This window comes from Hyperoodon ampullatus, assembly GCF_949752795.1.
Source record: "Hyperoodon ampullatus genome assembly, chromosome: 1".
Classification (NCBI taxonomy): Eukaryota; Metazoa; Chordata; class Mammalia; order Artiodactyla; family Ziphiidae; genus Hyperoodon; species Hyperoodon ampullatus.
Window position 1 is genome coordinate 26,457,481 of NC_136914.1, and position 15,795 is coordinate 26,473,275.

At 41.8% G+C, this 15,795-nt stretch overlaps 1 protein-coding gene across 5 annotated transcripts in view; it reads right to left on the minus strand.

Annotated features, from left to right (window-relative positions):
* HERC3 (HECT and RLD domain containing E3 ubiquitin protein ligase 3) overlaps positions 1 to 15,795 on the minus strand; it is a gene marked incomplete at both ends in the record, with an annotated part of 127,916 nt that overhangs the window by 36,269 nt on the left and 75,852 nt on the right. For 4 of the 5 annotated variants that reach the window (XM_079717298.1, XM_079717296.1, XM_079717295.1 and 1 more), the window contains 4 exons: positions 7,753 to 7,835; positions 9,535 to 9,601; positions 12,750 to 12,916; positions 14,111 to 14,254. In XM_079717298.1, the coding sequence (XP_079573424.1) occupies positions 7,753 to 7,835; positions 9,535 to 9,601; positions 12,750 to 12,916; positions 14,111 to 14,254 (461 nt within the window). Of the gene's footprint in view, positions 1 to 7,748; positions 7,836 to 9,534; positions 9,602 to 12,749; positions 12,917 to 14,110; positions 14,255 to 15,795 lie in introns of all 5 variants that reach the window. The other variant, XM_079717294.1, reaches the window with a different exon arrangement.

A 15,795-nucleotide genomic window follows, 5' to 3' on the forward strand; every position in this document is an offset into this window, starting at 1 on the left:
AACACGTTTTTTTATTGGGGTGAAATTCATAAAACATAGCCATTTTAAATGAACAATTCAGTGGCATTTAATACACTAATAATGTTGGGCAATGACCACTTCTATCTCATTCACTTCTTTTAAACAAAAATATTTTAGAGGTAAACATCAGTAAAAAGGATCAGTGCTGGGCAGAATATGTAAAGTAGCCTATGCATGGAAGAAATACAAATGTTACAAGTGAGGTCAAGTTTCTTATTAAATTAGATTAGATTAAAAAAAAAGAACACTCAGTATTTGTAAGGATTCAATGAAATGGGTACTTCTCATACATTGATGATAATGATAAGCTGGTATAATTCATTAGCAAAATCAACTTAGTAAAAATATCAACAAATTCAAAATGATATACACTAATTCAATTTCATCCTTGGGACCTTACCATTAAAAAGAAATTTTAAAAACAAACAAAGCTTTATACATAAGATGACTGATACAGTGTTATTAAAAATGGAGGGGGAAGAGAAAGAAAAAAAGGGAAAGAAAAAAAAAAAAAAAAGAACACAGAAACAAGCCAGATACCCAAAAGGGAAGGAACAGAAAATACACATTTACACAGCAGGCTGTGCAGCCATTATTAAGGGTGTCCATGAGGGCTTTATAATAACATTATAGATATAAACATCGTCTCAACCTAAGTTTAAAAATTCAGACATACACTTTTATACGTACATTGTATGTCTTTAACTATGCCAACTTTGTTTTTAAAAAATTGCATAGTCTGCCTGAAACGAAAACAGCAAACTCTTCGAAGTCATTTATCTTCTAGGGATGAGGGGACATGGGGACTCTGGAGCCCTGGTCTTGGCCCTCTAAGTGGCAGTGTACTGAGAGCACAAGCTCTCAGTCAAACAGAATGGGTCTGAATCCTGGCTCTGGTGTCTGAACACTGGACTTCTGGCTGTGTGACCTTGAACAAGTGACTTATGTCTCTCTCTGCCTCAGTTTCTTCAACTGTAAAGTGGGGAGGACTGCATATGAAGGACTCAGAATAATGCCTGACACAAGGGAAGCACTCGAGAAATGTTACTGGCATTTAAATTATCTGCTATTCCTATAACAGCCCAGTGCGAGTACCATGCAGATCTTAACGATTACACCTCTCATAGACTATCTCAAGAGATCAAGGTGGGAGGAAGACGCAAGAGGGAGGAGATATGGGAACACATGTATATGTATAGCTGATTCACTTTGCTATAAAGCAGAAACTAACACACCACTGTAAAGCAGTTATACTCCAATAAAGATGTTAAAAAAAAAAGATCAAGTGAAGTCTTTCATTAGTCCTAACTTCAGTAGATCTTAAGGCGCTAGAAGTATTTGTCATGTGTGGGTTTTATTCTCAGGTTCTCTCTATGGAATCTAGGTGCCCTTTGGAGCACTTACCTTAAGCCTGGCATTTCCTTTTCACTATTCCCTCTCCCCACCCCTTTTTTAATATGGAAGAAATGGGGGAAGATATTGATTGCATTTGATTTGATTAAATTGAGTTAAACTGGGGGAAATCTAGAATGATATGTGGGGTTTTTTATTAATGGTAGTAACACCATGCCACAGAGTGTGAGAAATACTTAACCACAAATAGTCATGTAATGCAGTATTATTCAGATGTGACTGCCAGTTGTTCTAAGATTTAGCTAAGATGTGACCACCAGAAATCACCCATGGATGTTCTTTTACCTGGATGCTAATAATTCAATTGTCTGTCTGCAGCTATTGTCCAAGGAAAGAAAGCAATTTTAAGTCCAAGTGGAATGTAATAAATTATGGATAAAGAATTGGTAGCCTTCTGACATTTCCCTCCAGGGCAGGGGTGACAGCAAATATCTTACTGTTAACAGAAACAGCTTCAATGCCAGCAGTATCTGTATACACAACACTCAAGTTAAAAATCCAGCAGGTGTTATTCTTTTGATTCTTTCATTTAATTTTCTTAGACTAATCTATGAAATACCCAAAAAGGACCCCCAGTGATGAGGTTACAGCATGTAACAGTCAAAAGGAAATAACAGCTGCAATGATTAATCTTTTACCGTCGTATACAAGCTTTCTTACCGGGATCTCAACATGCTTTAATGTTAAGATTTCTGCTTTTTGCAACATTAAAGATAAAGGAAAAAACATCTGCTTGTCTTCTGGCTGTCCCTAACTCTGACAGCAATACTATGTAATGAGGCAGTAACCACACTAGGTTCTCAGAAGCCTTCCCAACAGGTAACTGTGTCAGCAAGTGGGGCTGCTCCTGTCACCGAGTACAGAGTCATGGACAACAGTGCCTAAAGCAGTGGGTGAGCTCACCACCGTGTGTTCGGTGAGTGCTAGCAACCCAGAAAAGCCGAAACCCAAACTTGCACCTCACACAGAAGCCATTCCATGTTTAAATTTCAAGCACCGCGTACTGGCAATAAAAATAAGAATCCCCCTCTGCCTGGCAATATTTAAAACGACAGCACGTTTTATTGCACAAAGATTTGAAAACTTTTTTAGAAAGAGAGAAGCTATTTTTTAGAAAGTCATGGTAACAGAACAATGGAGTTTTGTAATACGAGTAAAAGAATAATGTAAGTTCCCTTATTACTCCCTTGAAATTATGTACTGTCTTTCTTTTAAGGAACCTATATGTCAACAGAACATCCTTATGGAAAATTTTTTGTAGAAGCAGCCCTGAGGCCAATTAGGGGCAAATAACTGCAAAGACAGAGAACAGGAACCCACATGGGCTGTAAACAAAAGCACGCTCTCCACACTGATTCTGAGGACCCCTCATGGGATCAGCAATGTCCAGGAGTGCATGTGTGTCAGTGTATGGTCGGGACATTCAAGATGGCTGTTCTCTTGCTCTCTGTCCATCCCCTGCTCTACCTGTGCCTGCTTCACCTACACCTACTCACATGACTGACCTTCCTACATACTTGCCCCAGGTCCTAGCTAATGACCGTTCTAATGTGAGATCAGAACACCTCCGTGAAGATAGCTTATCAAAGGGGTGTTGAGGGGCATGCCCCTCTACTGGTTTCCCTGATAACTGACAGCCAACCTGACGTTAATTCCCCCTATAACTGGTAACCTCCCCCATCCCCCCGGTAGCAAAGACTGCCACCACCTCCTGCCTGACCTCGGACGCACACAGTGGGGTGTCGCTCCAAAACCTTGCTTCAGACATGTAAGATCTCCCATCCAATAAACCACTGATGTCTCTGTTGCTGACTCTGGGCTCTTTCTTTGGTATTAAGGCTGGGCAAGTACAGAGCTTGTAGGACTGTGGGGTGCAGCCCAAGAGTCAGCAACAGATATAAATAATGGGGAAGGAAAAAAAGAAGACGAAGAAAGAAAGTGTGCCACGGACCCACATCTATCATGCAACTCCTTTGCTCACGAACTTTACAGAGCACGAACTTTCCCTTTTTATCACGTCCTCATCTCTACTTTCTAGTATCCAAATCTTAGGAGTTCTCCCAACAGCTCTAATCCCATATCCATCCTCCCAGATGCATCTGTCCACGTGGATTTCTCTGAACCCCTTCCGATCCAATTAATCAATTTTGTCTTCATATTTCATTTACGGTTACATATGAGAACAGCTTATCACCCTAAACAAACTGTGGTCTACTTCAGTGTTCCTGCACAAACTGTCTCTCAACTATTAAGTGAATTCAATTGCTGATTCAAAGAAACACCTACTGAATAAGGAGAGACGAGAGTGAGAGAGAGAGAGAAGCAGAGAGACAAAGAGAAAAACTCAGACCCGGAAAGAGACAGAGAGCAAAAAAGGCAGAGACGAAAAGTACTCCAAGCGCAACAATTTTATAAAGATATGAAAAAGAAAAGTCCCGACAACTGCCTCTTCTGCAGACTATATCACACATCACCTATGCCCACACGACACCGCTCTTTTCCCCACACAGTGTATCCAACACACAGCACATTAGGATGACCCACCAGAATGTGAAGAAATTCTGAATATGCCCTTCCTCAGGCCGCTTGCCCAGCCCACTGTTAGCTCCTAACAAACGATGCACACACTGTCGTGTCTGAAATCTGACGCAAATGCTCAGACATCCTTTGAAAGACTAAAGGCTATAGATGTATCTACATACATATATACATACATATGTAATAAAGCAATCATCAAAACCAGGAGGGAAGAGGAATCACCTGAACCCACAAAGCCACTTTATGATCGGCCATAAATCCCCCAATTCTAAAAACAGTATCAAGGACTTCCCTGGTGGCGCAGTGGCTGAGACTCCACGCTCCCAAGGCAGGGGGCCCGGGTTCGATCCCTGGTCAGGGAACTAGATCCCACATGCGGCAACTAAGAGTTCACAAGCCGCAACTCAAGATCCCGCATGCCTCAACTAAAGATCCCACATGCTGCAACGAAGATCCCACTTGCCATGACGAAGACCCATCACAGCCAAATAAATAAATAAATATTTAGGGCTTCCCTGGTGGCACAGTGGTTGAGAATCCGCCTGCCAATGCAGGGGACATGGGTTCGTGCCCCGGTCTGGGAAGATCCCACATGCCGTGGAGCGGCTGGGCCCGTGAGCCATGGCCGCTGAGCCTGCACGTCCGGAGCCTGTGCTCCGCAATGGGAGAGGCCACAACAGTGAGAGGCCCGCGTACCGCAAAAATAAATAAATAATAAATAAATAAATAAATAAATAAATAAATATTTTTAAATTAAAAATAAATAAAATAAAAAATAAAAACATTATCAGACTCTACGGAATAATGAGACTGTTCTTATTAAACAAATCATTTGCTGTTAACAAAAATACCAACGTTATGTAGATAAAGAAAGGACAGTGCTTTCAGCTCCAAAAGATTCTCATCAAGTTAGAGTTTCAATTGAAACACCTACTTGAGACAAGACTAGCCTCTATATTAGATTCCCAGAGTCAAGATAATTTCATCATCTGAAGCCATTTTGTTGGGCACTTAGCAACTCTGGATTATTTTACTTAATTCTGGTAATATAGCTCACACTTTCCCCAAAGCTGAGGCTTCCTGGATAGTCTGGAAGGTTTACATGACAAAAAAAGATGACTGAATGTTACATTAGACCACTTTGGCTTCTAGCTATCTTTAAAAATGTAAAAGGATGGAAGAAGAGGCCTGTCAGTTTTTCTATCATTCCTGCTTTCCAAAGGGAAAACTTATGGGAGGAAGCCAACATACATCACTTGGATAGAGTGAATTTCATAGGATCTCTGTTTGCATCTTTGCAACTATTTACAGTAAGAAGCCAACTAACACCCAGAGTGAATTAGCTTTAATTTCCCAACATGCTTAAAACAGCATACAACTTCTCTTCATCTGTAACCTTTTCCATAGCTTCAGTGAACCCTTGCTTCGCTCACAACCCTCCCAAGTGGAGACTGCTACTCCCTCATCTTTCCTCACCCCTACCACTTCTTTAAGCCAAGAAGTTTTGTCTCTAGCTAATGTGCTAACAGTCCCTAAATCCTCATCTCAAGAGTCTACTTTCTATTCTAATACATACAACTCATCTAAGAACAGACATTTTCCCTGTCCTCGTTTTTTATTTATTTCACCACTTTTTTCCTTGTGTAGGCAACCTCAAATTCACTGGTGATTAAGACGGGCGTAAGTAAACAAATAAACTACTGATATAAGACTTCTCTTCTAATACAACAAACTAGTGAATATAAGAAAAAAGCAGCAGACTCACAGACACAGAGAACAAACTATGGTTACCTGTCGGGGGGAGGTGCAACATAGGGGGTGGGAAGTGGGAGGTACTAACTACCTGGTGTAAGATAGGTTCAAGGGTGTACTGTACAATATGGGGATACAGCCAATACTTTGTAAGAACTGTAAATGGAAAGTAACCTTTAAAGCCTGTATTAAAATTTTAAATGCAAAGAAGAAAACGGAAACATCCTACTTAAAAAAAAACTATGAATTCATTTTAAAAAAAGACCTCTCTTGATGATAGACATAAATCTTCAGCTCTAAACAAAATCACCTAGGTATCACACAGACATGTCAAAATCAACATATACAAAATAGAACTCTTTCCCCTCCACCCTGCGCTACAGATTCTGTTTCCTGTTGGTCAGCTCTCCAAATTAGAAGCCTCAGAGTTGTTATCAATACGTGCCTCTCGGGACTTCCCCTGGTGGCGCAGTGGTTAAGAATCTGCCTGCCAATGCAGGGGACATGGGTGTTCGAGCCCTGGTCCGGGAAGATCCCACATGCCGCGGAGCAGCTAAGCACGTGCGCCACAACTACTGAGCCTGTGCTCTAGAGCCCACGAGCCACAACTACTGAGCCCGTGCGCCTAGAGCCCGTGCTCCACAACAAGAGAAGCCACCGCAGTGAGAAGCCCGCTCGGCAACAAAGAGTAGCCCCTGCTCGTTGCAACTAGAGAAAGCCCGTGCACAGCAACGAAGACCCAATGCAGCCATAAATAAATAAATAAATTGATTAAAAAAGAAAAACATTACATGCCTCTCTAGTACCATCTGTATATAATGAGACACTAGCTCCTGCTGATTACATAAACACATAGCCGGCTCCGTATCCCTGCTACCTTCACTTTGGCCCTTACCACCCCGCCCTTGAGCTACCTCAACAGCCTCCTAATGGGCCTCTCCACACGTGGCTGATTTACATATGGCCACCAGTCATCACTCAAACAGAGATCAGCCATGTCCCACTGCAAACCCGTTCAAGGTCTTGACAAGCACCACCCCAATACTACTGCACCCACCCTCCATCCACACCCTAACCCCCGCCCCACAAATACTCATCATTCTCTGGCACGTGTTAAATTTGAGAGTCTGACTCATATTATTCCCTGTGTCTAAAATGTTTTCCCTCTTCAGTGTTTGGTCAAAGTGTTATGGCCTCTCCCCCTGGTCCCTTGGCACTTGGCCTATCACTTTCCTATCACATGCACCATAATCTACTGCAACCATTCATTACACTGCCCCTTCCCAGCTAGTCTTGAGGATAAAAGTTACTTATTTCCTAGACCCAGCAACATGCCTGGCATACAGCAGACACTCGGTGCTTGTAAACTGAATTAATTAACATGCAGATGGCCAACAACCTCACTCATAATTTAATTCAAAAGCAAACAAAATTGAATTTTTTTCTCCTCCAAAGGGATAACACAGAGAAAACTATCCTGAAAAATCAGATATACTTGAATTAATTTTCATGAGGCAGAAAGAATTTAATTTAAAACCTGTATTACAAATTCTTCAGCAATAAAACCCCAATAATAGTAAGCATCTTTACAGCATTCGCTTATTCAACACATTTTTGGGAGCATTTTTATGCCAGTCACTCTGCTGGATACTGGAAACTTTGTGCTAAATGCTGGGAGTTCATTCATTCCAAAATGTTCTCCTAAAAATTATCTCACTTTAGTCTCACAACTATTCCATGAGGGAGGCAGGACAGTTATTATAACTCCCATTTGACAGATGAGAAACTGAGATCAGAGAGTTTACGTGATTTGCTCAGGGTCAAAGCCAGTAAGACAGAGATGGAGAACTACAACAGTTATCTCCTGAACCCAGGTCTGCTGCTTCCTCTACTATTAAACCCCTAAAGTTGCCTTAGCACCCTTACTCCCTCTAAAGAAGGGATGAAAATTTAACTTCAGTCTTGGTCTTAAAAGGAAAAGTGCAGAGAAATGAAGTAATGTGTGCATGGTCCAGGGTCAGGACTAACCTGTTCTCCTTGCACACAGCCACTCTGTCTCCCCCAGGTATCAGCTTCTTCTGTTCAAACACACCATAGCTTTCTCGACAAATCTATATTTAAGGGGGAAGAAAGAAACATTTCAATTTTGTAGACCACTTATCTTTCTAGACCCCAATGACTGAGAGAAGCTTTAGGAACAAATGTAGCTTAATGACTACTTATTACCACAGAACATTCTCAGGAGGAGAAAGGGAACCTGAGTCAGAGAGCACTGGCACCTTAAAAAGATATCTTTTTTTTTTTCTTCATTACTGTTTTTTTTTTTAACATCTTTATTGGAGTATAATTGCTTTACAATGTTGTGTTAGTTTCTGCTGTATAACAAAGTGAATCAGCTATACATATACCTATATCCCCGTATCTCTTCCCTCTTGTGTCTCCCTCCCTCCCACCCTCCCTATCCCACCCCTCTAGCTGGTCACAAAGCACCGAGCTGATCTCCCTGTGCTATGCAGCTGCTTCCCACTAGCTATCGATTTTACATTTGGTAGTGTATATATGCCAAGACATGGAGTTGCCAATAAATGCAATCAAAGAGAAAATGATATGAACTCCAGAAAAGAAATTATATGCATAGGAGTAAAGAGGAATAATGCTTCAGTAATTTTCTTAATTGTATAGATTAATCATTCATTCATTTATTCAACACATTTACTGAACTCCTGTAACATTCAAGACACTCTACCATATGACCCACCAATTCTACTCCTGAGTATATATCTGAAAAAAACAAAAACATTCAAAAAAATACATGCACCCCAATGTTTACAGCAACATTATTTACAGTAGCCAAGATATGGAAGCAACCTAAGTGTCCATCAGCAGATGAATGGGTAAATAAGATGTGACACAATGGAATACTACTCAGCCACAAAAAAAGAAGGAAATTGTGCCATTTGCAGCAACACGGATGAACTTGGAGGGTTTTATGCTAAGTGAAATAAGTCAGACTGAGAAAGACAAATACTGTACGATGTCACTTGTACATAGAATCTAAAAAACACAACAAACTAGTAAACATAACAAAAGAGAAGCAGACTCACAGATTTAGAGAACAAACCAGTGGTTACCAGTGGGGAGAGGGAAGAGGGTAGGGACAGTATAGCGGTAGGGGACTAAGGCGTACAAGCTATTAGGTATAAAATAAGCTACAAAGACATACTGTACAACATGAGGAATATAGCAAATATTTTATAATAACTATAAATGGAGTATAACCTTTAAAAATTGTGAATCACTATATTGTACACATGTAACTGATATAATATTGTACAGCAACTATACTTTGATTTTAAAAAAGACACTAAAGGGACTTCCCTGGTAGCGCAGTGGCTAAGAATCCGCCTGCCAATGCAGGGAACACAGGTTCGAGCCCTGGTCCAGGAAGATCCCACATGCTGCGGAGCAGGTAAGCCCGTGTGCCACAACTACTGAGCCCATGTGCCTAAAGCCTGTGCTCCACAACAAGAGAAGCCACTGCAATGAGAAGCCTGCACACTGCAATGAAGAGTAGCCCCCGCTCGCCACAGCTAGAGAAAGCCCGCACACAGCAACGAAGACCCAATGCAGCCAATAAATAAATAAAATTTTAAAAATAAAAATAAAAAAAGACACTATGACTAAAATAATTTGGTTCAGAGAAGTCTCTGAATTTGTTCTTTCATTTGGAGAAAAATTAATGTTAATTGTGACTTGTAAGCATGTTGAAAGAGACAGCTACAATCATGAGTAAACTGTGGAAATCCTTACCGTGAAGTTGAGGCAGAAAGTCTCCTCAATATCTTCCCCAGGGTAATCTAAAAGTTCTTGAAGACTCCTAATCACAGATTGACAGAGAAAGGAAATGAGGCAAATCAGGCATGGCAACAGTGTTTCTATCTCAGTCACATGCCCACCAGACTGTTTGCAAGGAAACGCTATAAAAGAAGATTCTAGAATGAACATAAATCCAGACTGACAGAAAATCATGTTAACTGTATCTTGAAAAGAAATACGGCAGTTGACTTGTAAGACACTCATTAATCATTCTCTGTTCCTACTGACAAATCTTACTGAATTTATGAAGAAATTCAGATGGAGTCATATCTGACACATGTGTTAACTCTGGTATTCCTCAGAAATAGATACATGAGGAGATGGTCTTGCAGCAGTCCTACAGACTTGCTTTACCCATATGCATTAGTAGAAAAATCCTCTTACCATAAAAAAAAAAAAGCTACAAAGTCACTGTATCCACTTAGGAATCTTAATGGCTTACTTGTTCATGCAAGGGGCGCTGTATGGTAAAGAACTGCCATATTAAAGAACATCGAAACATGTTTCTGCCAACAATGATCATATCGTATACTCTCACAAGAATACGTTCTTATTACTAGACCTCATTCACACTTTCTTCTTTAGTGATCGTGGAGTCTGGCAGTTCCATAAAGAAAGAAAATTGCCCAGAAAGAAAATTCTTAGTGTGGAATTTAAATCTGTTTCCAGTTAACCAGCCAAGATTACTTGAAATGTATCATTCTCAGCCAGGTTGGCAAAGAAAATAGCACACATTTCTGTCACTCTCAGTTACCAAAAAAAGCAACCCTGCCTGGGTCTCCTCTGTCATTTTTTTATATTCCTTCTAAATTTTCTTTTCCTCTCTCTGTGCACCGTCTCCCCACATCCTTTATGATTTCTCTGTATTGGTGTCCTATCCTGGTGGTGTGACAGTCTCATTTCCAGAGGGCACATTAGAGACCACCCTTCCTCTATCTCCATCTTAAAATCAGTATTCTTTCTCCATAAAAAAGGGATGTTCCTTCCTGTTGAAGTCAAAAGAATTGTACTGTTTAGAGAAAGTCACAGATATGGTGTCTTTTTATATACTTTGCCTTATGCTACCTAAAATCAATACAGAGAAACTCAGAATAAAAGGAGTTTTTAAGAGCCAGAAAGAATAATAACATAAAAACATGGCTCCACTACGCTGGAAAACCGTCTGGAGGTTCCTCAAAAGGCTAAACATAGAGTTACCATTTGACCTGGCAATTCCACTCCTAGGTACATACCCAAGAAAAATGAAAACTTAACATCAACACAAAAAGTCTGTAAGAATATCCACAGCAGCACTATTAGTAATAGCCAGAAGGTAGGAGAAAGCCAAATGTCCATCAACTGATGAATGGATAAACAAAATGTGGTATATATCCATATAACAAAATATTAGTTGGCAATAAAAAGAAATAAAATACTGATACAAGTTGCAACTTAGATGAACCTTGAAAATGTGCTGTGTGAAAGAAGCCAGTCACAAAAAAACACACATGGGGCTTCCCTGGTGGCACAGTGGTTGAGAGTCCTCCTGCCGATGCAGGGGACACGGGTCCGTGCCCCGGCCTGGGAAGATCCCACATGCCACGGAGCGGCTGGGCCCGTGAGCCATGGCCGCTGAGCCTGCGCGTCCGGAGCCTGTGCTCCGCAATGGGAGAGGCCACAGCAGTGAGAGGCCCGCGTACCGCAAAAAAAAAAAAAAAAAAACACATGGTATGATTCTATTTATGTGAAATATCCAGAATAGGCAATCAATAGAGGCAGAAAGTAGCTTAGTGGTTGCCTAGGGCTTGGGGGATGAGGAAGTTGGGGATGTCGACTAAGGAGCACCAGGTTTCTTTTTCAGGTGATGAAAATATTCTAAAATTGATTGTAATAAAGGCTGTACAACTCTGAATATACTAAAAGTCACTGAATTGTATACTTTAGCTGGGTGAATTGTGTGGTATGCAAATTATATCTCAAACTACTTTCTTCAAAAGGCTCTGTGACATAACAGAAAATGCGTACATTGGTCTCTGTCCCCAGTTCCTGGCACAGGGTTCCCCAAACCCTAAGTGATGAGAGGATCAGGAGCATCTTTTGTTCTAATGGGGTGATTCTGGGTGGGCTCCTGGGCGGGGGCTGGTCACCAGAAGGACCCAGCCGTGATCTTCAGCTCCACGCCCCCCATTCTCCAGAGAGGGGAGAGGGGCTGGAAGTGAAGGTCATAACTGATCACCCGTAAGGAAGCCTCCTTAAAATCCCAATAGTAGGGGCTTCAGGGAGCTTCCAGGTTGGTGAGCACATCCACACAGGGGGAGGGTAGTGCACCCCAACCCCATGGGGTCAGAAGCTCCTACTACACTCAGGGCCCCTCCAGGCCTCACCCTATGTATCTCTTCAACTGGCTGTTCATCTGTATCCTTTATCGTAAACCTTGAATAAACTGCTAAACCTAAGTGTTTCCCTGAATTCTTCGGGCCGCTCTAGGAAATTAATCGGGCCCGAGGAGGGGTCACGAGAACTTCTGATTTGTAACCAGATCAGACAGAAGTTGTGGGTAACCTGGACACCTACTGCTTGCGACTGGCACCCGAAGTGGGTGAGAGTAGTCTGGAGGGACCGAGCACTGAGCTTGTGGGATCCAATGCCATCTCTAGGTAGACGGTGTCAGAACTGAGATGAACTGCAGGACACCAGCTGGCGTCGTGGAGAATTACTTGGTGGTAGGGGGAAACCGCCAGACGTTTGGTGACCAGAAGTGCTGTGAGTGTGGCTGCGGTGTGACAGTCAAGGTGACACAGAAAAGAGAAACACAGAAGGACAGGGAGACCTGTATGTTTTTTCAAAATACAGACTCCCTTTTCAATACTTTCTCCCCTGTACTTATGGACCAGGACAAAGCTCGAAGTCCTAATTTTTTGTTCAGGACAAGACAAGCAGACAGCTGGATTCCTGGGCAGCTACGACTTCCCTTTTCCCCTTTCTCCTTCTGCACCTAGAGTGACACAGGCACTGCTTCAAGCCAGTAGCTGTGGAGCCACGTCTTAAGACAAAGCACACACAGCCCAGTCTAATGATAAACTCTTAACTTGTACACATGATGCTGTCAACCTTTGGTCCCGGCGCCAGAGCAGTTCTCCACGCCAGGCTCCCGTCTTCCAGCTCCGTACCTTCCTTCCGTGGGTGACAGCTCCTTCAAGTCTTCCAGGCCAGGCTGCACGTTCAGCAGCTTCTTATAGAGAGCCAACGGGAAGTGCAGGTCCACCACGGTGGAGTTGTAGATGGCGAGTCCGCAGGTTATGCCGATTAAGTGAAACCAGTTGTGCTCTACAAAACACTTTCACCACATGTGCACATGTGTTAAAAAGAAAAGCAGGGACTTCCCTGGTGGGCCAGTGGTTAAGAATCCGCCTTCCAATGCAGAGGACGTGGGTTTGATCCGTGGTAGGGGAACTAAGATCCCACATGCCACAGGGCAACTAAGCCCGCGTGCTGCAACTACAGAGCCCACGTGCCGCAACTACAGAGCCCACGCGCTCTGGAGCCCGCATGCCACAACGAAGAGCCTGCGCCGCAACTAAGACCTGACACAGCCAAAAATAAATAAATAAACATTTTTTTAAAAAAAGAAAAGCAGTGTTTGCAGCCCTCAAAACAATCTGCCATTTACCTTAAAATATTTTCAGTATGAAAGAATGAAGATCTCGTTAATATTTAGTTACCTTCTGAAGCAGAGAAGTACCCCTAACAAAAGTTCAGCTGCCCCCCAAAGATGCAATGCTGTAAGTTAAGCATCTACAGCTCAGCTGTGATACAGAGAACAGCTTACCCTCATTTAGAGTAATACTGTCCAACCGAACTTTCTGCAGTGACGGAAATATTCTATTCTGTGCCGTCCCAGATGGCAGCCACTAACTACATGTGTCTACTGAGCACTTGAACGGTGGTTAGTACAACTGAGGGAATGACTTTCCTATTACTTAATTTTAATTAAATAAAATGTAAACTTAAATAGCCACAGGAAGCTAATGGCTACCTTTCAAGACAGTGCAGATCTAGGGAGAAAACTTTGGTAGAAAAAGAGCTAAACGATAGTCTGCTTGAAATGGGAATGCCTTTTAAAACTTAGCTCTCCAACTGAATTTTCAAAAATGTGAGTGTGTGTACATTTGTATGGGTATTCATACACATACTATCACTGTTATTCAAATAAGATATATTTGACAACTACTTTTTATATGTCATAAAACCAATTTCCTTATCATACCATACTCTTTCTACCCTCCGAGGATTACAAAACTTGGAGCTTACCTACTAGAAATGGAAATGGGGCTAATGGGTGACAAAACACACTATGAGGTCTTAGCAACAGGTGAAACATGAAGATGGGAAACATGAAGATACTCATGTTAAATGACTACCTTTGTTATGCTCCCCTCTGTAAACACCAGAAGGCTATAGGGATTGGTCTGACAACAAAAAAGGCAGTTTAATTCAATCCATCTGTTGAATGGTGACATCACTAACTTACCGTATCTGAAAACCACAAGAGATTTGAATCCTGATAGTAGGTGAACATTCCATAGATGGGATTCAACAATTCTTTTAATAGTAAAAGAAAGAACTCCTTTGTGACGCCACCAGCATCCACTGCTTCTTCACCATCAAAAATGACCTTGAAATAATGAAAGCAGAATTAGTATTTCAGGGAAATCACTGGCATTTTATGTTTGTTTTTTTGTTGTTTGGTTTTTCTTTAGCAAATTCTTTCCAAAGTCAGGACAAAGAAAGGAAGATGTAACAGAGAACACACGGACGCAATGAAAACTGCAAAGTGTTATCTGCTGATTATTAACAAGGCACTTATAAACACACAAAATTTTACCAGGCACTTCACGGGATACAGAGCAAGTCAGAAGTTTACCGTATGTCCACAGAAAGTTTACCATCTATTTGGGGCAGGGAGGCAAACATAAAAGACCCAATTCGAGAATACATTTTATTTTCAAAGAGTCAGATACACTGAGAGGTCAATGTTCTGGCACGTAGAGAAAAGCAGTGACTACCTTGAATAAAGGAAGAAATCTCTCTCAGTGGGGTTCTTGAACTAACTGATGCATATGAGAGGGAGGAGTGCATTCTGAGCAGACACAGACCTGGGCTCTGGGAGGGGCTACAGAGAGACCCATCACAACAACAGCCACAGCAAACCAAAGGACGAGATTTACTGAGAGTCTCCTACATGCCAGCCAGCACTTAAACTCCACTAAGCTAATCCTCAGAACAGGCTCACACACTGGAATTACTATTATCATCCCCATTTTACTGGTAAGGGCTCAGGGACAGAACTAAAAACAGCATTTAAGAAAGCTTATGCTGGGAACTTCCCTGGTGGTCCAGTGGTTAAGACTCCGCACTTCCAGTGCTGGGGCCACGGGTTTGATCAGGGGACAGGGAACTAAGATCTCGCGTGCTGCGTGGAGCAGCCAAAATAAAAAAAAAAGCAAGCTTATCTCGGTGCCTGTGGTCAAGGTTGCCTAGAGCAAGAGAGTAAAGGTCTCCAATTATATGGGTGCCAGCAGAAAACTTAACTCAAACGTGCTACCAAGTAAGAACTGTCCCATCTGAATTACTGACTGAAAACAAGGGGCAAAGAAAGCGCCCTCTCTTTGCAATATCAAAAACCTAACCCAGAAGTTCTAGGGAGAACTCCCAGGCAGACTGATGGGACTGATACTACTTACTGGAAATTTTTAAAAGGGTGACAGTATCATGGAGACCATCAGTTTCTTGCCTATTACATTTCAGAAACTGGAGTTTACAACAGGATTGGAAATAGAGTTAGGAAAGTCTTCTGAAGGGAAAGGTAAATCACTTAAAACTTCAATAGTTCACTAAATATTTACTGACCAGCTACCGCGTACCAAGCATTGTGCTAAGCCCTGGGAATATACTAAGCGGTGACACAAACATGCCTAATCTCTGAGGAAAGACGATTTCTTAATTTAATCACTTCCAAGTACTGAGAGGGCCTATCCTAACAGGCCACCAGCTGCCCAGACAATTTCACTACCTTTCCGTTCTCTTTATTATTTTTTTTTTTACCTTCCTTCTCTTAAATCTTTGACATCCAAAGACTTCCTAGATGCTGGCTTGGTAGTTTTACCTAGTTGAAGCTTTAGTAGTGCTGTTGTTTGCTTGGTTTTGGTAGAGCTG